The 23017-nt window shown below is 45.3% G+C and overlaps 1 protein-coding gene across 1 annotated transcript in view; it reads right to left on the reverse strand.

The window, feature by feature from the left end:
- The window catches only part of LOC135549042 (potassium voltage-gated channel subfamily KQT member 4-like), a 127587-nt gene that overhangs the window by 29840 nt on the left and 74730 nt on the right, over positions 1-23017 (reverse strand). Inside the window, exons 2-4 of the mRNA XM_064979111.1 lie at positions 13321-13411; positions 10339-10465; positions 8157-8332 (exon numbers count right to left, since the gene is read on the reverse strand). Coding sequence (XP_064835183.1) covers positions 8157-8332; positions 10339-10465; positions 13321-13411 — 394 coding nt within the window. The remainder of the gene's footprint in view (positions 1-8156; positions 8333-10338; positions 10466-13320; positions 13412-23017) is intronic.

Raw genomic sequence — 23017 nt, forward strand, 5'->3', positions numbered from 1 at the left:
CACAATCGACACCATAACCTGACAACATCATAATCACAATCACCTGACAACACCATAATCATCACCACCTGACAACACTATAATCATCATCATCATCACCTGACAACACTATAATCAACATCATCACCTGACAACGCAATCCCCACCACCAATACCTGACAACACAATCACATGACAACACAATCTCTCCAACATCACCTGAAAACACTATAATCATCACCATCAGCTGACACAACTATAATCACCACCACCATCACCTGTCAACACAATCACCACCACCAATCACCTGACATCACAATGACCTCCACCAATCACCTGACAACACAATAATCATCATCATCACCTGACAACACTATAAGAATCATCATCACCTGACAACACTATAATCATCATCATCACCTGACAACACTATAATCATCATCATCACCTGACAACACTATAATCATCATCACCTGACAACACTATAATCATCATCACCTGACAACACTATAATCATCATCACCTGACAACGCAATCCCCACCACCAATACCTGACAACACAATCACATGACAACACAATCTCTCCACCATCACCTGAAAACACTATAATCATCACCATCAGATGACAAAACTATAATCACCACCACCATCACCTGTCAACACAATCACCACCACCAATCACCTGACATCACAATGACCTCCACCAATCACCTGACAACACAATAATCCCCACCATCACCTGCCAACTCTATAATCCCCACCATCACCTGCCAACACTATAATCCCCACCATCACCTGCCAACACTATAATCCCCATCATCACCTGATGACACAATCACCTCCACCAATCACCTGACAACAATCACCTCCACCACCTGACAACACAATCACCACTACCACCTGACAACACTATAATAACATAACAACACAATCCCCACCATCACCTGACAACACAATCACCTCCACCACCTGACAACACTATAATCATCACCGCCACCACCTGTCAACACAATCACCACCACCTGTCAACACAATCACCACCACCTGTCAACATAATCCCCACCACCTGACAACACAATCCCCACCATCACCTGCCAACACTATAATCCCCACCATCAACTGACAACACTATAATCCCCACCACCACCTGCCAACACTATAATCCCCACCACCACCTGCTAACACTATAATCCCCACCACCACCTGCCAACACTATAATCCCCACCATCACCTGACAACACAATCCCCACCAACACCTGACACCACAATCACCACAATCACCTGAAAACATTATAATCATTATCACCTGACCACACAACCACCATCATCACCTGTCAACACAATCACCACCACCAATCACCTGACATCAATGACCTCCACCAATCACCTGACAACACAATCACCTCCACCAATCACCTGCCAACACAATAATCCCCACCATCACCTGCCAACACTATAATCCCCACCATCACCTGACGACACAATCACCTCCACCAATCACCTGACAACACAATCACCTCCACCACTTGACAACACAATCACCTCCGCCAATCACCTGACAACACAATCACCTCCACCACCTGACAATACAATCACCTCCACCAATCACCTGACAATACAATCACCTCCGCCAATCACCTGACAACACAATCATCACGACCATCTGACAACACTCTAATCATCATCACCTGACAACACTATAATCATCATCATCATCACCTGACAACACAATCACCACCATCTGTCAACATAATCACCACCATCAACTGACAACACAATCACCACCACCACCACCTGACAACACTATAATAACATAACAACACAATCACCACCATCACCTGACAACACAATCCCCACCATCACCTGACAACACAATCACCACCTGACAACACTATAATAACATAACAACACAATAACCACCATCACCTTACAACACAATCCCCACCATCACCTGACAACACAATCACCTCCACCACTTGACAACACTATAATAACATAACAACACAATAACCACCATCACCTGACAACACAATAACCACCATCACCTGTCAACACAATCACCACCACCACCTGTCAACATAATCACCACCATCAACTGACAACACAATCACCACCACCTGACAACACAATCACCACCACCTGACAACACAATCACCACCATCACCTGCCAACACTATAATCCCCACCATCACCTGCCAACACTATAATCCCCACCATCACCTGCCAACACTATAATCCCCACCATCACCTGACAACACGATAATCCCCACCATCACCTGACAACACAATCCCCACCATCACCTGACAACACGACAATCACCACCATCACCTGACAACACTACAATCACCTCCACCAATACCTAACAGTACAATCACCTTCACCGATACCTGATAACACTACAACCACCTCCACCAATACCTGACAACACGACAATCATCAACACCACCACCTGACAAAACTACAATCACCACCATCACCTAACACTATAAATCACCGCCACCACCACCACCTGACAACACTATAATCATCACCATCATCACCTGACAACACTACAATCATCACCACAATCACCACCTGTCAACACAATCACCACCACCTGTCAAAAACTATAATAATCACCATCATCACCTGACAACACTACAATCATCACCACAATCAACACCTGACAACACAATCACCACCTGACAACACAATCACCACCTGACAACACAATCACCACTACCACCTGACAACACAATCAACACTACCACCTGACAGCACAATCAACATTACCACCTGACACCACAATCAACACTACCACCTGACAACACAATCACCTCCACCACCTGACAACACAATCACCTCCACCACCTGACAACACAATCACCTCCACCACCTGACAACACAATCACCTCCACCACCTAACAACACAATCACCTCCACCACCTGACAACACAATCACCTCCACCACCTCAGTACACAATCACCACCATCACCTGACAACACTATAATCAACACCACCATCACCTGACAGCACTATAATCAACACAGCCATCACCTGACAACACTATAATCATCACCTCCATCACCTGACAACACCATAATCAACACCACCTTTACCTGTCAGCACAATAATCACCATCACCTGACAACACTATAATCATCACCACCATCATCTCACAACACTACAATCACCACCACCTGACAATGCTATAATCATCACCACCATCATCTGACAAAACTATAATCACCACCACCGGACAACACTACAATCACCACCACCACCTGACTACACAATCACCACCTGAAACCACAATCACCACCTGACAACACAATCACCACCATCACCTAACAACACTATAAATCACCACCACCACTTGACAACACAATCACCACCACCTGTCAAAACTATAATCATCACCATCACCTGACAACACTATAATCATCACCACCATCACCTGACTACACAATCACCACCTGAAACCACAAGCACCACCTGAAAACACAATCAACATTACCACCTGACAACACAATCAACACTACCACCTGACAACACAATCACCTCGACTACCTGACAACATTATAATCAACACCACCATCACCTGACAACACTATAATCATCACTGCCATCATCTGACAACACTATAATCATCACCGCAATCACCTGACAACACTATAAGCCACCACCATCACCTGACAACACTATAAATCACCATCACCTGACAACACTATAAATCACCATCACCTGACAACACTATGAATCACCACCACCTGACAACACTATAATCACCACCAGACAACACTATAAATCACCACCACCACCTGACAACACAATTCCCATCACCTGACAAAACTATCACCAACAACTGACAACACTATCACCAACACCTGACAACACTACAACCACCACCACCTGACAACACTAAAAATCACCACCACCACTTAACACAATCACCATCACCTGTCAACACAATCAACACCACCTGTCAAAACTATAATCATCACCATCACATGACAACACTATAATCATCACCATCACCTGACAACACTATAATCATCACCTGACAACACTACAATCATCACCACCATCACCTAACAACATAATCACCACCTGACAACACAATCACCTCCACCACCTGACAACACAATCACCTCCACCACCTGACAACACAATCACCTCCACCACCTGACAACACAATCACCTCCACCACCTGACAACACAATCACCTCCACCACCTGACAACACAATCACCTCCACCAACTGACAACACAATCACCTCCACCACCTGAGTACACAATCACCACCATCACCTGAGTACACAATCACCACCATCACCTGACAACACTATAATCAACACCACCATCACCTGACAGCACTATAATCAACACCGCCATCACCTGACAACACTATAATCACCGCCATCAACTGACAACACTATAATCATCACCTCCATCACCTGACAACACCATAACACCAACATCACCTGTCAGCACAATAATCACCATCACCTGACAACACTATAATCATCACCACCATCATCTGACAACACTACAATCACCACCACCTGACAACACTATAGTCAATCATCACCACCATCATCTGACAACACTACAATCACCACCACCGGACAACACTACAATCACCACCACCTGACAACACTACAATCACCACCACCTGACAACACTACAATCACCACCACCTGACAACACTACAATCACCACCACCACCACCTGACTACACAATCACCACCTGAAACCACAATCACCACCTGACAACACAATCACCACCACCACCATCACCTAACAACACTATAAATCACCACCATCACTTGACAACACAATCACCACCACCTGTCAAAACTATAATCATCACCATCACCTGACAACACTATAATCATCACCTGACAACACTACAATCATCACCACCATCACCTAACAACATAATCACCACCTGACAACACAATCACCTCCACCACCTGACAACACAATCACCTCCACCACCTGACAACACAATCACCTCCACCACCTGACAACACAATCACCTCCACCACCTGACAACAAAATCACCTCCACCACCTGACAACACAATCACCTCCACCCCCTGACAACACAATCACCTCCACCACCTGACAACACAATCACCTCCACCACCTGAGTACACAATCACCACCATCACCTGAGTACACAATCACCACCATCACCTGACAACACTATAATCAACACCACCATCACCTGACAGCACTATAATCAACATCGCCATCACCTGACAACACTATAATCACCGCCATCAACTGACAACACTATAATCATCACCTCCATCACCTGACAACACCATAACACCAACATCAACTGTCAGCACAATAATCACCATCACCTGACAACACTATAATCATCACCACCATCATCTGACAACACTACAATCACCACCACCTGACAACACTATAGTCAATCATCACCACCACCATCTGACAACACTACAATCACCACCACCGGACAACACTACAATCACCACCACCTGACAACACTACAATCACCACCACCTGACAACACTACAATCACCACCACCTGACAACACTACAATCACCACCACCTGACAACACTACAATCACCACCACCACCACCTGACTACACAATCACCACCTGAAACCACAATCACCACCTGACAACACAATCACCACCTGACAACACAATCACCACCACCACCATCACCTAACAACACTATAAATCACCACCACCACTTGACAACACAATCACCACCACCTGTCAAAACTATAATCATCACCATCACCTGACAACACTATAATCATCACCACCATCTCCTGACTACACAATCACCACCTGAAACCACAAGCACCACCTGAAAACACAATCACCACTACCACCTGACAACACAATCACCACTACCACCTGACAACACAATCACCTCCACCACCTGACAACACAATCACCTCCACCACCTGACAACACAATCACCTCCACCACCTGACAACACAACCACCTCCACCACCTGACAACACAATGACCTCCACCACCTGACAACACAATCACCTCCACCACCTGACAACACAATCACCTCCACCACCTGACAACACAATCACCTCCACCACCTGACAACACAATCACCTCCACCACCTGACAACACAATCACCTCCACCACCTGACAACACAATCACCTCCACCACCTGACAACACAATCACCTCCACCACCTGACAACACAATCACCTCCACCACCTGACAACACAATCACCTCCACCACCTGACAACACAATCACCTCCATCACCTGACAACACTATAATCATCACCGCCACCACTTGGCAACACAATCACCACCACCACTTGGCAACACAATCACCACCACCACTTGGCAACACATTCACCACCACCACCTGGCAACAAAATCACCACCTGGCAACACAATCACCACCTGGCAACACAATCACCACCACCACCACCAGACAACACTATAATCATCATCACCTGACAACACAATCACCTCCACCACCTGACAACACTACAATCATCACCACCATCATCTGACACCACTACAACCATCACCACCATCACCACCATCACCTGACAACACTATAAACCACCACCTGATAACACAATCACCACTACCAACTGACAACACAATCACCACTACCACCTGACAACACAATCACCACCACCACCTGACAACACAATCTTCACCATCACCTGACACAACAATCACCTTCACCACCTGACAACACTACAATCACCTCCACCACCTGACAACACTACAATCATCATCACCACCACCACCACCATCATCATCTGACAACACTACAATCATCACCACCATCACCTGACAACACTATAAACCACCACCTGATAACACAATCACCACCTGACAACACAATCACCACTACCTCCTGACAACACAATCTCCACCACAATCACCTGACAATGCAATCCCCACAACCTATAGCTGACAACGCAATCACCTCCACCACCTGACAACACAATCATCGCCACCATCACCATCATCATCTGACAACACTACAATCATCACCACCATCACCTGACAACACTATAAACCACCACCTGATAACACAATCACCACCTGACAACACAATCACCACTACCACCTGACAACACAATCACCACTACCTCCTGACAACACAATCTCCACCACAATCACCTTACAACGCAATCCCCACCACAATCACCTGACAACGCAATCCCCACGACCTATAGCTGACAACGCAATCACCTCCACCTGACAACACAATCATCGCCACCATCACCTGACAACACAATCACCACTACCTCCTGACAACACAATCTCCACCACAATCACCTGACAACGCAATCCCCACGACCTATAGCTGACAACGCAATCCCCACGACCTATAGCTGACAACGCAATCATCTCCACCACCTGACAACACAATCATCACCACCATCACCTGACAACACTGTAATCATCACCTGACAACACTATAATCCCCACCATCACCTGACAACACTATAATCCCCACCACAATCACCTGACAACGCAATCCCCACCACAATCACCTGACAACGCAATCCCCACGACCTATAGCTGACAACGCAATCACCTCCACCACCTGACAACACAATTACCTCCACCACAATCATCGCCACCATCACCTGACAGCACTATAATCATCGCCACCATCACTTGACAACACTATAATCATCACCACCATAAACCACCACCACCACCTGACAACACAATCACCACCACCTGACAACACTATAAACCACCACCACCTGACAACACTATAAACCACCCCCACCTGACAACACTATAAACCACCACCACCTGACAACACCATAAACCACCACCACCACCTGTCAATACAATAAACCACCATCACCTGACAACACAATTATCACCATCACTTGACAACACAATAATCACCATCACCTGACAACACAATAATCACCATCACCTGACAACACAATAATCACCATCACCTAACACCCCTGAGTGTGTGTGCAGTGTATTTGGCTGTAACTTTTCAGAGTGGTCATCCTAACTACCAGTCTAAGGTGGATATCGTTTCTGAGGTCCGCGACCCTAACCTTTCAGTATGTGTGTTGTGGTTGGCATGACACCCACTGTCATTTTGCTTTGACCACATTTCACTAATACTCGTCGTTTCATCATCCACTGTGTGTGTGTGTGTGTGTGTGTGTGTATCCACCTTGCTGTGGGCGTAGACCACAGAGCCCAGTAGTTTCCAGGTGCCTCCTCGTCTGTCCATGCGTACCATCCGGAGGATCTGGAGGAACCGCATGCTGCGCAGGGCAGAGGTGGCAAATATGTTCCCCTGGGTACCCGCTGCGATCACCGCCAACGATGCCACAAACACTATGAAGTCTATGGAGAAAGAGGGGGAAGAAAGAGAGGAGGTGAAAGGAGAGAAGAGAGGAGGTGAAAGGAGAGACAAGGTGAAAGGAGAAAGAGGAGAGAAAGGGGGTAAGAGAAAGAGAGATGCACAATGCACATCCAGTACACACACACAGTCCCAGTAAGCTCAGACACAAATCAATAGATCAATAACTATCCATTAGCTACTGCTCTTTGAAAACCATGTATGTATGTATGTATGTATGTATGTATGTATGTATGTATGTATGTATTTAAATGCTACTCCGTACATGTATCGTAAGTACAGTCGTGAACCAAATGTTTTGAGAACGACACAAATTCATTTTCATGAAGTCTGCTTCCTCAGTTTGTATGATGACAATTTGCATATACTCCAGAATGTTATGGAGAGTGATCAGATGAATTGCAATTAATTGCAAAGTCCCTCTTTGCCATGTGAATGAACTGAATCACAAAAAAAAAACATTTCCACTGCATTTCAGCCCTGCCACAAAAGGACCAGCTGACATGTCATTAATTCTCTCTTTAACACAGGTGTGAGTGTTGACGAGGACAAGGCTGGAGATCACTCTGTCATGCTGATTGAGTTCGAATAACAGACTAGAAGCTTCAAAAGGAGTGTGGTGCTTGGAATCATTGTTCTTCTTCTGTCAACCATGCTTACTTGCAAGGAAGCACGTGCTGTCGTCATTGCTTTGCACAAAAAGGGCTTCACAGGAAAGGATATTGCTGCCAGTAAGATTGCACCTAAATCAACCATTTATCGGATCATCAAGAATTTCAAGGAGAGCGGTTCAATTGTTGTGAAGGCTTCAGGGCGCCCAAGAAAGTCCAGCAAGCGCCAGGACCGTCTCCTAAAGTTGATTCAGCTGCGGGATCAGGGCACCACCATTATAGCGCTTGCTCAGGAATGGCAGCAGGCAGGTGTGAGTGCATCTGCACGCACGGTGAGGCGAAGACTTTTGGAGGATGGCCTGGTGTCAAGAAAGGCAGCAAAGAAGCCACTTCTCTCCAGGAAAAACATCAGGGACAGACTGATATTCTGCAAAAGGTACAGGGATTGGACTGCTGAGGACTGGGGTAAAGTCATTTTTCTGATGAATCCCGTTTCCGATTGTTTGGAACGTCCAGAAAAAAGCTTGTCCGGAGAAGACAAGGCGAGCGCTACCATCAGTCCTGTGTCATGCCAACAGTAAAGCATCCTGAGACCATTCATGTGTGGGGTTGCTTCTCAGCCAAGGGAGTGGGCTCACTCACAATTTTGCCTAAGAACACAGCCATGAATAAAGAATGGTACCAACACATCCTCCGAGAGCAACTTCTCCCAACCATCCAGGAACCGTTTGGTGACGAACAATGCCTTTTCCAGCATGATGGAGCACCTTGCCATAAGGCAAAAGTGATAACGAAATGGCTCGGGGAACAACACAACAATATTTTGGGTCCATGGCCAGGAAACTCCCCAGACCTTTATCCCATTGAGAAATTGTGGTTAATCCTCAAGGTGGGTGGACAAACAAAACCCCACACTATAAACACTATAAACCAAGCATTCATTATGCAAGAATGGGCTGCCATCAGTCAGGATGTGGCCCAGAAGTTAATTGACAGCATGCCAGGGCGGATTGCAGAGGTCTTGAAAAAGAAGGGTTAATACCGCAAATATTGACTCTTTGCATCAATTTCATGTAATTGTCAATAAAAGCCTTTGACACTTATGAAATGCTTGTAATTATACTTCAGTATTCCATAGTAACATCTGACAAAAATATCTAAACACACTGAAGCAGCAAACTGAAAATGTATATTTGTGTCATTCTCAAAACTTTTGGCCACGACTGTATACTTACACATGATCTTGTAGTTGAATAGACACACACACACACACACACACACACACACACACACACAGACAGACAGACAGACAGACAGACAGACAGACAGACAGACAGACAGACAGAGAGAGACAGAGAGAGACAGAGACAGCGTCTTGCCTATGACACAGAAGGGTTTCCTGGCGAAGCGTAGTCTACCCTGCCATCCTCTGTAGCGACAGCAGCAGCCAGACGCCCAAACCCTCACAGCGTATTCCAGACCAAACACCACGATCATCACAAACTCCTGTAGGGGGAGACAGACAACACCATGATCATTACAACCTCATCTAGGGAAAGACAGAGGGAGAGGGTCAGTCATGGGTCATAATGAGGAAACCAACTGAACAGCATAGGGTCACAGCAAGGTCAGTTAAAGAAGCTCACCATCTGTTTACAAAATGATCATCTGTGACAATGGACAAAGAGTTAGAGGAGGAGCAGGACAAATGAAAGAGAATGATTTTGTCTGTTTCCACTCCCATTCTCCTTAGTCACTGTCAGTGTTGCCAAATATAGTACTATATATAGTATGAGTCAAAAGTTTGGACACACCTACTCATTCAAGGGTTTTTCTTAATTTTTACTAGAATAGAATAATAGGGAAGACATTAACTATAAAGTAACAATCATGTAGTAACCAAAAAAGTGTTAAACAAATCCAAATATACAGTTGAAGTCAGAAGTTTACATACACCTTAGTCAAATACATTTTAACTCAGTTTCACAATTCCTGACATTTTATTCAAGTACAAATTCCCTGTTTTAGGTCAGTTAGGATCACCACGTTATTTTAAGAATGTGAAATGTCAGAATAATAGAAGAGAGAATTATTTATTTCAGCTTTCATCACATTCCCAGTGGGTCTGAAGTTTACATACACTCAGTCAGTATTTGGTGGCATTGCCTTTAAATTGTTTTACTTGGGTCAAACATTTCGGGTAGCCTTCCACAAGCTTCCCACAATAAGTTGGGTGAATTTTGGCCCATTCCTCCTGACAGAGCTGGTGTAACAGTCAGATTTGTAGGCATCGTTGCTCGCACACACGTTTAAAGTTCTGCCCACAAATTGTCTATAGGATTGAGGTCAGGGCTTTGTGATGGCCACTGCAATACCTTGACTTTGTTGTCCTTAAGCCATTTTGCCACAACTTTGGAAGTATGCTTGCGGTCATTGTCCATCTGAAAGACCCATTTGCGACCAAGCTTTAACTTCCTGACTGATGTCTTGAGATGTTGCTTCAATATATTCACATAATTTTCCTATCTCATGATGCCATCTATTTTGTGAAGTGCACCAGTCCCTCCTGCAGCAAAGCACCCCCACAACATGATGCTGCCACCCCCGTGCTCCACGGTTGGGATGGTGTTCTTTGGCTTGCAAGTCTCCTCTGTTTTCCTCCAAGCATACTTCCAAAGTTGTGCCAAAATGGCTTAATAAGTACAACAAAGTCAAGGTCATTGACTAAAATTTGTGGGCAGAACTGAAAAAGTTTGTGTGAGCATGGAGGCCTACAAACTTGACTCAGTTACACCAGCTCTGTCAGGAGGAATGGGGCAGTTAAGTTAAACAATTTAAAGGCAATGCTACCAAATACTGAGTGTATGTAAACTTCTGACCCACTGGGAATGTGATGAAAGAAATAAAAGATGAAATAAATCATTCTCTCACCTATTATTCTGACATTTCACATTCTTAAAGTAAAGTGGTGATCATAACTGACCTAAAACAGGGGATTTTTACTTGGATTAAATGTTAGGAAGCATGAAAAACTGAGTTTAAATGTATTTGGCTAAGGTGTATGTAAACTTCCGACTTCAACTGTATATAGTAATTAATTGATGTTTGTCTATCTCTGTTCCATTTCCAATATTTCATTTGCATTAAGCGGGTAAATTGGCTCAATCTTCCATAACAGTACTGTTCATGTAAGCAAAGATCAATAATGGCTATAAGACTGATTCAAAGAGTGAATGGTCATAATGTAGAATCATAAAATACAAGTTTGGCCATTAATTAACAGTTAGAGAGGAGGGCAAACAGGAGAGAGTAACAGAGCAAGAAAGATTGGGAGACAGAGAGAAAGGGAGATAGAAGGGGTGGAGGGAGAGAGAGTAAAAGGAGAGGCAGAGAGTAAAAGAAAAAGTGAGAGGAAGGGAGGGAAATTAAACAGGTGATAAAGGCAGAGAGTAAACGCAGAAAGCCATCCTCCTAAAGATGAAAGAGGAAGTAGTGATTATGGCTGTTTAGATTACTGGTTCATGTCTGGGATTTCCTGTATACTCAACAATACAATAGTCCTCCCGCCTGCTTACATCACCGTTTCTTACACTGCCATTCTTCCTTGGAACACACACACACTCAACGGCAGGTGTGACGGGAAGCAGAATCAGACACTCTGTAGCTCTTCCCCAGTATGATGTTGTAATCACACTCAGACAAATGCAGTACACATACGGTCCAGAAAATGGCAGACCTGGGTTCGAATACTATTCGGAATCATTTCAAATACTTTAGCTAGCTTAATTGAACTTGCCTGGCACAATGGAACCAAAAGAGCAGTCCCAAAACTACAAACCCCACCCATATGGCACTCCAGGCAGGCTAGAGTAAACATTCAAAGTATTTGAAAGATTTCAAATAGTATTTGAACCGAGGTGTGAAAAATGATGTTACAGTATATGGTTTATATAGCTGCCCCTAAACCACCCTACCACTTAGGAGCAATGCCTGGGCTAGTCAGATAAAGGGAGAGGAAGATTCAGTGGGATAACCAGTGTTTACACTAACAGTATATCAACTTAGCAACTGTAGGTTCCAGTCTGCCTCCGCTTTCTCCAACCTGTTGTTGTCTTGCCAAACAAGGCAATGATATAGTGATGTTGAAAGCAAAACCAGACAGGTACTCAGGCTAACACATTACTGATTTAGAATCGTGTTAAGGTGGGTTGGCACTTGGCAGGGGCAAATTGTACTTTTAGTGTAAAAAAATCTAAATAAACTGATCCCAAATCAGCCCTCCTACTCTGAGAGGCTTGGTACATCTGGCCCGTGGAGCTGGGTGTATGGTGAAGGAGAGGAGATGGGGGCTGACGGCTTACCAGGATGAAGAGGCCTTCGTTGGCTATCTTTTGATGGTCTGGTATGGTGGAGAACACAGACAGAACCAGACAGCTGAACACCAGCAGGAAACTGTAACACACACACAGACAGGTCAACATGCACTCTAAACATAGCCAAATGCTTAGACAGACACAAAAATAGACATTAGGCAGACAAGTGTGTATATGGTGAGAGAGGGAGAAACAGACCATGGCTATAAGATAGAATCGGTTTTCTTTTTCATTTTACTCTAGTATAGATTATTAACTTGAGTGTGCAGAACAATGAACACTGGTCACTTCTGTGGGACAATGTCACACATTCATCCAGCCTTGCATTGTGTCCACAGTAGATATATTTGATCATTACAATTATGGTGTTGTACTCTGCACAGCATGTCTGGCATGCTGAGTGGACACAGATTCTCACAACACCATTATCACAGAAAGCCTAAACCCACTCCAATTTTCATACCACCCCAACAGATCCATCGATGATACAATCTCTATTGCACTCCACACTGCCCTTTCCCACCTGGACAAAATGAACACCTATATGAGAATGCTATTCATTGACAACAGCTCAGCGTTCAACACCCTAGTGCCCTCAAAGCTCATCACTAAGCTAAGGACCCTGGGACTAAACACCTCCCTCTGCAACTGGATCCTTGACTTCCTGACGGGCCGCCCTCAGGTGCTAAGGGTAGGTAACAACACATCCGCCACTCTGATCCTCAACACAGGGGCCCCTCAGGGGTGTGTGCTCAGTCCTCTCCTGTACTCCCTGTTCACTCATGACTGCATGGCCAGGTATGACACCAACACCATCATTATGTTTACCGATGACAACAGTGGTAGGACTGATCACTGACAACGATGAGACAGCCTATAAGGAGGAGGTCAGAAACCTGGCCGTGTGGTGCCAGGACAACAACCTCTCCCTCAACGTGATCAAGACAAAGGAGATGATTGTGGATTACAGGAAAAAGAGGACCGAGCACGCCCAATTCTCATGGACGGGGCTGCAATGGAGCAGGTTGAGAGCTTCAAATTCCTTGGTGTCCACATCACCAACAATCGAACAGGGTCCAAGCACACCAAGACCGTCGTGAAGAGGGCACGACTAAACCTATTCCCCCTCAGGAGACTGAAAATATTTGGCATCGGTCCTCAGATCCTCAAAAGGTTCTACAGCTGCACCATCGAGAGCATCCTGACTCCTGAACACCTAATCAAATAGCTACCCAGACAATTACACCGCTACTACTCTCTGTTGTTATCTATGCTTTGTCACTTTAATACCTACATGTACATATTACCTCAACTAAACGGTGCCCCAGCACATTGACTCTGTACCAGTACCCCCCTGTATATAGTCCCATTGTTATTTTACTGCTGCTCTTGAATTGCTTGTTACTTTTATTTCTTATCAGGTTTTTTAAAAACTGCATTATTAGTTAGGGGCTCATAATAAGCATTTGACTGTAAGTTCTACTACACCTGTTATATCCGGTGCATGTGACTAATACAATTTGATTACAATACCAGTACTTTCGGAACGCACAAGGTTCTTTGACAGTTGGAGCAGTGCCGTTGCCCCGACTCCATTCCAGGTGATCCCAGTGGAGGTTTAGCCAGGTGGCAGCTGCTGGGGGTAGAGGCTAGGTCTCACAGTATGCTGCTCGGGTAGAGGCCAGGCCTCACAGTATGCTGCTGAGGTAGAGGCCAGGCCTCACAGTATGCTGCTGAGGTAGAGGCTAGTTCTCACTGTATGCTGCTGGGTAGAGGCCAGGTCTCACAGTATGCTGCTGGGGTAGAGGCCAGGCCTCATAGTATGCTGCTAGGTAGAGGCTTGGTCTCACAGTATGCTGCTGGGGTAGAGGCTAGGCCTCACAGTATGCTGCTGGGGTATAGGCTAGGTCTCACAGTATGCTGCTGGGGTAGAGGCTTGGTCTCACAGTATGCTGCTGGGGTAGAGGCTAGGTCTCACAGTATGCTGCTGGGGTAGAGGCTAGGTCTCACAGTATGCTGCTGGGGTAGAGGCTAGGCCTCACAGTATCCTGCTGGGGTAGAGGCTAGGCCTCACAGTATGCTGCTGGGGTAGAGGCTAGGCCTCACAGTATGCTGCTGGGGTAGAGGCTAGGCCTCACAATATGCTGCTGGGGTAAAGGCTAGGTCTCACAGTATGCTGTTGGGGTAGAGGCTAGGTCTCACAGTATGCTGCTGGGGTAGAGGCTAGGCCTCACAATATGCTGCTGGGGTAAAGGCTAGGTCTCACAGTATGCTGCTGGGGTAGAGGCTAGGTCTCACAGTATGCTGCTGGGGTAGAGGCTAGGTCTCACAGTATGCTGCTGGGGTATAGGCTAGGTCTCACAGTATGCTGCTGGGGTAGAGGCTAGGTCTCACAGTATGCTGCTGGGGTAGAGGCTAGGTCTCACAGTATGCTGCTGGGGTAGAGGCTAGGCCTCACAGTATGCTGCTGGGGTAAAGGCTAGGTCTCACAGTATGCTGCTGGTGTAGAGGCTTGGCCTCACAGTATGAGAACACTTCTCACAACCCCAAACAGTCTCCTGCTCACAATCACACACATTCTCCATCACACATACACACTCCCCCCTCCCTCTTTCTTTCACACACATTCTCTCTTATCTCTGGGGAGAGCTAACGAAGGCCATGACCACTAAAACCCTCTATTACGACAACAACAACACTTTGAGATTTATTTTAAACTGCAAAACCCTTACGCACCACTGCACTAGGGGTTGGCTGGCCTTCTCTCCTCACTCGTAGGCTCAGGCACTGGTATACTTTTATTTACAAAGCCATTTTGGGTTTACTACCTTTTTATTTGGCCATCTTTATTGTTCAGAAATGTGGTGGGTACTCTCTTCGTTCACTGGACTTTATCCTGCTAACTGTTCCAAATGTCCAAACTGAATTTGGTAAAAGGGCTTTTATGTACTCTGCGCCATCGTCTTGGAACGCCTTACAAAATACTTTTAGACTGGAAGAACTTGATGAATGATCACTGATGAATGATCTTGAGACCGATTCCCTGACCTGTCAATGTTTTTAATTGGCTGTTTTTGATTTTCTTATACTCTTGTGAATTCTATGGTTTTTACTAGATTACTTGTAGTTTTTCATGTTGTTTGTATGTCATTTTTGTAATGACTTGGTGCTCCCTATCTTGGCCAGGGCGCTCTTGAAAAAGAGACTTTAAATCTCAATGAGCCCTTCCTGGTTAAATAAAGGTTAAATAAATCAATAAATCACACAGTGGATATGGATGGGTCATCACTGAAGGAATGACAATCACACTGGTCAGTGTTTAACGGAATGTGTGGCAAAGCCGTAATTGTGATTATATTTGGTCTGTTGGACAACAAGGGTGATGGTAACACTATAATGAATGACAAAGTGACTTTATAATGTTGTTCAGCTCTGGTGAGTAACATGTCCACTGTATTCACACGTGGCAAATAACCCTGAAACTTGACCAAACAAAAAATGTAAAAATTTAACAATAAAGAGCAAGAGTAATAACACACAGAGTGGACAGAGAACTCCCTGCTCTTATCCACTATCTCCATCTCTCTAACACACACTACAAGAATCTACTACAGTCCATCCATCCTCATTCCCTTCTCTTTACAGTAAACAGGGGTGAAAGGACATAGGGGGAGAATCATTTCCTTCCAGACTCTCACACACACAACCACAGATGATCATTGTAAATGAAGGAAGGAAGAGGATGACTGATTGGTGTGGGTGACCAGGGATAGTATCCCAGAGGATCTGACAACAACCCAATGTCAGAGTCAGACACACTGTAGTAGCTACAACAGGACTGGAACCCACCCATTGGGACAACAGGAACACAAGACACATATGTCGTACAGATCTGACAGATCCTCCAGACAGTTCAGACAGCACTTGGGAGGAATATGTCAACCAGGGAGAGAATACACCAGAAGCCGTATGTATCATGCATCTCAGGAGTGCTGATCTAGGATCTGCAACTTCCCCCGTCCTCGTAATCTTACTCAGTGTGATCTAAAAGGCTAAACTGATCTTAGGTTAAATTGTTTTAATAGAGGATTGTCCACGTCAACCCCCGGGTTATATTGTTTTAATAGAGGATTGTCCACGTCAACCCCCGGGTTAAATTGTTTTATTAGAGGAGTGTCCACATCCACCCCTGGGTTAATTTGTTCTAGAGGAGTGTCCACGTCCACCCCCGGGTTATATTGTTTTAATAGGATTGTCCACGTCCACCCCCGGGTTATATTATTTTAATAGGATTGTCCACGTCCACCCCCGGGTTATATTGTTTTAATAGGATTGTCCACGTCCACTCCCGGGTTATATTGTTTTAATAGAGGATTGTCCACGTCCACCCCCGGGTTATATTGTTTTAATAGGATTGTCCATTGTCCATGTCCACCCCCGGGTTATATTGTTTTAATAGGATTGTCCATGTCCACCCCCGGGTTATATTGTTTTAATAGAGGATTGTCCACGTCCAACAGCGGGTTATATTGTTTTAATAGAGGATTGTCCACGTCCAACAGCGGGTTAAATTGTTTTAATAGAGGACTGTCCACGTCCACCCCCGGGTTATATTGTTTGAGGATTGTCCAAGTCCACCCCTGGGGTTAATTTGTTATACAGGATTGTCCACGTCCATCACACGGGTTATATTGTTTTAATAAAGGATTGTCAACGTCCACCCCCGGGTTATATTGTTTGAGGATTGTCCAAGTCCACCCCCAGGTTATATTGTTTGAGGATTGTCCAAGTCCACCCCTGGGGTTAATTTGTTATACAGGATTGTCCACGTCCACCACACGGGTTATATTGTTTTAATAAAGGATTGTCAACGTCCACCCCCGGGTTATGTTGTTTGAGGATTGTCCAAGTCCACCCCCAGGTTATATTGTTTGAGGATTGTCCAAGTCCACCCCTGGGGTTAATTTGTTATACAGGATTGTCCACGTCCACCACACGGGTTATATTGTTTTAATAAAGGATTGTCAACGTCCACCCCCGGGTTATATTGTTTGAGGATTGTCCAAGTCCACCCCCGGGTTATATTGTTTGAGGATTGTCCAAGTCCACCCCCGGGTTATATTGTTTGAGGATTGTCCAAGTCCACCCCTGGGGTTAATTTGTTATACAGGATTGTCCACGTCCACCACACGGGTTATATTGTTTTAATAAAGGATTGTCCAAGTCCACCCCCGGGTTATATTGTTTGAGGATTGTCCAAGTCCACCCCCGGGTTATATTGTTTGAGGATTGTCCAAGTCCACCCCCGGGTTATATTGTTTGAGGATTGTCCAAGTCCACCCCCGGGTTATATTGTTTGAGGATTGTCCAAGTCCACCCCCGGGTTATATTGTTTGAGGATTGTCCAAGTCCACCCCGGGTTATATTGTTTGAGGATTGTCCAAGTCCACCCCGGGTTATATTGTTTGAGGATTGTCCAAGTCCACCCCGGGTTATATTGTTTGAGGATTGTCCAAGTCCACCCCGGGTTATATTGTTTGAGGATTGTCCAAGTCCACCCCCGGGTTATATTGTTTGAGGATTGTCCAAGTCCACCCCCGGGTTATATTGTTTGAGGATTGTCCAAGTCCACCCCCGGGTTATATTGTTTGAGGATTGTCCAAGTCCACCCCCGGGTTATATTGTTTGAGGATTGTCCAAGTCCACCCCCGGGTTATATTGTTTGAGGATTGTCCAAGTCCACCCCCGGGTTATATTGTTTGAGGATTGTCCAAGTCCACCCCGGGTTATATTGTTTGAGGATTGTCCAAGTCCACCCCGGGTTATATTGTTTGAGGATTGTCCAAGTCCACCCCGGGTTATATTGTTTGAGGATTGTCCAAGTCCACCCCCGGGTTATATTGTTTGAGGATTGTCCAAGTCCACCCCCGGGTTATATTGTTTGAGGATTGTCCAAGTCCACCCCCGGGTTATATTGTTTGAGGATTGTCCAAGTCCACCCCTGGGGTTAATTTGTTCTACAGGATTGTCCACGTCCACCACACGGGTTATATTGTTTTAATAAAGGATTGTCAACGTCCACCCCTGGGTTATATTGTTTGAGGATTGTCCAAGTCCACCCCTGGGGTTAATTTGTTCTACAGGATTGTCCACGTCCACCACACGGGTTATATTGTTTTAATAAAGGATTGTCAACGTCCACCCCTGGGTTATATTGTTTGAGGATTGTCCACGTCCACCCTTCGGTTAATTTGTTCTAGATGATTGTCCACGTCCACCCCTGGGTTAAAATGTTTTAGATGATTGTCCACATCCACCCCTAGGTTAAATTGTTTTAGATGATTGTCCACGTCTGGGTCAAACATTTTTTAATATAGAGGATTGTCTACATCCACCCCCATGTCATGTTGTTTTAATAGAGGATTGTCCACGTCCAACAGCGGGTTATATTGTTTTAATAGAGGATTGTCAACGTCCACCCCCGGGTTATATTGTTTGAGGATTGTTCAAGTCCACCCCTGGGGTTAATTTGTTCTACAGGACTGTCCACATCCACCCCTGGGTTAATTCGTTCTAGCCACCCGTGCTGGCCTGGCCCATGTCGAGCTAGCAGCCACCCGTGCTGGCCTGGCCCATGTCGAGCTAGCAGCCACCCGTGCTGGCCTGGCCCATGTCGAGCTAGCAGCCACCCGTGCTGGCCTGGCCCATATCGAGCTAGCAGCCACCCGTGCTGGCCTGGCCCATGTCGAGCTAGCAGCCACCCGTGCTGGCCTGGCCCATTTCGAGCTAGCAGCCACCCGTGCTGGCCTGGCCCATGTCGAGCTAGCAGCCACCCGTGCTGGCCTGGCCCATGTCGAGCTAGCAGCCACCCGTGCTGGCCTGGCCCATGCGCACGGCAGCCACTACTGTGCCACTTGGGCATAAAACGCATCCAATAAACATTACTACCTCATATTACTCTCTGGCCACCGCTTCCTTCAATTGTCATGAATTAACCCACAAATCAAAATGGAAAGCATACATTTGCTTAATCTTTAAGACCTCCTAAAAAAGGTAGAAAGGGTATTTAAAAAGGGAGGAACTAGCTGAACTTACATTTTCTGCTGCAAAATGTTTTGCTATGGTGTGCCATAATGAATATGACACCAGTCTGCAGGGGTCATATTATAATAGTTAAATTAAACAGGTCTGAGAACTGGACACCAGGGCCCGCTTTCCCAAAAGTATCTTGAGACTAAGTTCATCTTTAGAACCCTCTTAAAGAGCCTTTTGAAAGACGCACTACGCAGAAATCGCACCGTCATTTACTGATTGCTAATATTCTAATAGTTTGCCTAATTTCAGTTTGTGACAAAACAAGCGAGTATAATATCATTGTACCATCTAAACCGCAGTGAAATATATTCTCCATAACCAAAAATATTGTATTTTCTCTGGTGTTTGAAGCTTGTGTACAAACTGAAAAGATTAAAAAAAAAATATATATATATATATATATATAACTTAAGGGGAAGCATAGAAATCGCGAACAGAGAACAGATCGATTGCTTCCTAGACTTGCTTTCAATAGAACGATTGATCTAACACACATTTCTATGTGAATATTGTCAGGTTGTCAACAAAGTTACATATTGCAGCTTTAAATTTCCAAACCCTTTCCCAAAACAGTCTTTATTAATGTTGCATTTGAAATCACCTCAGACCACTCGTAGAACAGCTAAGTGCGTAGTTAGACTACAGTTTGACCTCCAGCATCACTTTACTCGCAGAAAAACTCAGCTAAACATACAATGAAGATGATTTCTGCGGTCAGAGACAGATGAACATCAAAGTTCAATATAAATAACATAACTTTACAATGTTACAACAATCTAGCTATTATATAATTTGGTTAAATATTGACATCGCATTCATGTATGTGTAATCGATAGACCTACCTAGTATTAAGCTATTATGCGGCGCTTCAATATTCGTATATAAACTGCTCAAAAAAATAAAGGGAACACTTAAACAACACAATGTAACTCCAAGTCAATCACACTTCTGTGAAATCAAACGGTCCACTTAGGAAGCAACACTGATTGACAATACATTTCAGGTGGAAATTATTGGCAATTAGCAAAACACCCCCAATAAAGGAGTGGTTCTGCAGGGGGTGACCACAGACCACTTCTCAGTTCCTATGCTTCCTGGCTGATGTTTTGGTCACTTTTGAATGCTGGCGGTGCTTTCACTCTAGTGGTAGCATAAGACGGAGTCTACAACCCACACAAGTGGCTCAGGTAGTGCAGCTCATCCAGGATGGCACATCAATGCGAGCTGTGGCAAGAAGGTTTGCTGTGTCTATCAGCGTAGTGTCCAGAGCATGGAGGCGCTACCAGGAGACAGGCCAGTACATCAGGAGACGTGGAGGAGGCCGTAGGAGGGCAACAATCCAGCAGCAGGACCGCTACCTCCGCCTTTGTGCAAGGAGGAGCAGGAGGAGCACTGCCAGAGCCCTGCAAAATGACTTCCAGCAGGCCACAAATGTGCATGTGTCTGCTCAAACGGTCAGAAACAGACTCCATGAGGGTGGTATGAGGGCCCAACGTCCACAGGTGGGGGTTGTGCTTACAGCCCAACACCGTGCAGAACGTTTGGCATTTGCCAGAGAACAGCAAGATTGGCAAATTCGCCACTGGTGCCCTGTGCTCTTCACAGATGAAAGCAGTGAGCACGTGACAGATGTGACAGAGTCTGGAGACGCCGTGGAGAACGTTCTGCTGCCTGCAACATCCTCCAGCATGACCGGTTTGGCGGTGGGTCAGTCATGGTGTGGGGTGGCATTTCTTTGGGGGGCCGCACAGCCCTCCATGTGCTCGCCAGAGGTAGCCTGACTGCCATTAGGTACCGAGATGAGATCCTCAGATCCCTTGTGAGACCATATGCTGGTGCGGTTGGCCCTGGGTTCCTCCTAATGCAAGACAATGCTAGACCCTCATGTGGCTGGAGTGTGGCAGCAGTTTCTGCAAGAGGAAGGCATTGATGCCATGGACTGGCTCGCCCGTTCCCCAGACCTGAATCCAATTGAGCACATCTGGGACATCATGTCTCACTCCATCCACCAACGCCACGTTGCACCACAGACTGTCCAGGAGTTGGCGGATGCTTTAGTCCAGGTCTGGGAGGAGATCCCTCAGGAGACCATCCGCCACCTCATCAGGAGCATGCCCAGGCGTTGTAAGGAGGTCATACAGGCACGTGGAGGCCACACACACTACTGAGCCTGACTCCAAATCCAGACCTCCATGGGTTGATACATTTGATTTCCTTTGATCATTTGTGTGATTTTGTTGTCAGCACATTCAACTATGTAAAGAAAAAAGTATTTAATAAGAATATTTCATTCATTCAGATGAAGGATGTGTTATTTTAGTGTTCCCTTTATTTTTTTGAGCAGTGTATTAGGCCTATATCTAAAAGCTCACGTATTTCCCTGTAGCCTAACCAATAACAGACATTATGGCATATGTCGCTTCACTTGCTACTTCATGTTTAATTACTTTAATTGTAGAATATCTATAGGCTTACTTGAAGTGCAATTCCTGCCTGCCATTAAGCTACAATGACTTGTTGAACATTAACAAAAACCTTTGTCCTATTTTTAGGTCACGTTCATGTTCTATAGCGGACGAGGGAACAAGCG

This window comes from Oncorhynchus masou, chromosome 12, assembly GCF_036934945.1.
Source record: "Oncorhynchus masou masou isolate Uvic2021 chromosome 12, UVic_Omas_1.1, whole genome shotgun sequence".
Taxonomy (NCBI): domain Eukaryota; kingdom Metazoa; phylum Chordata; class Actinopteri; order Salmoniformes; family Salmonidae; genus Oncorhynchus; species Oncorhynchus masou.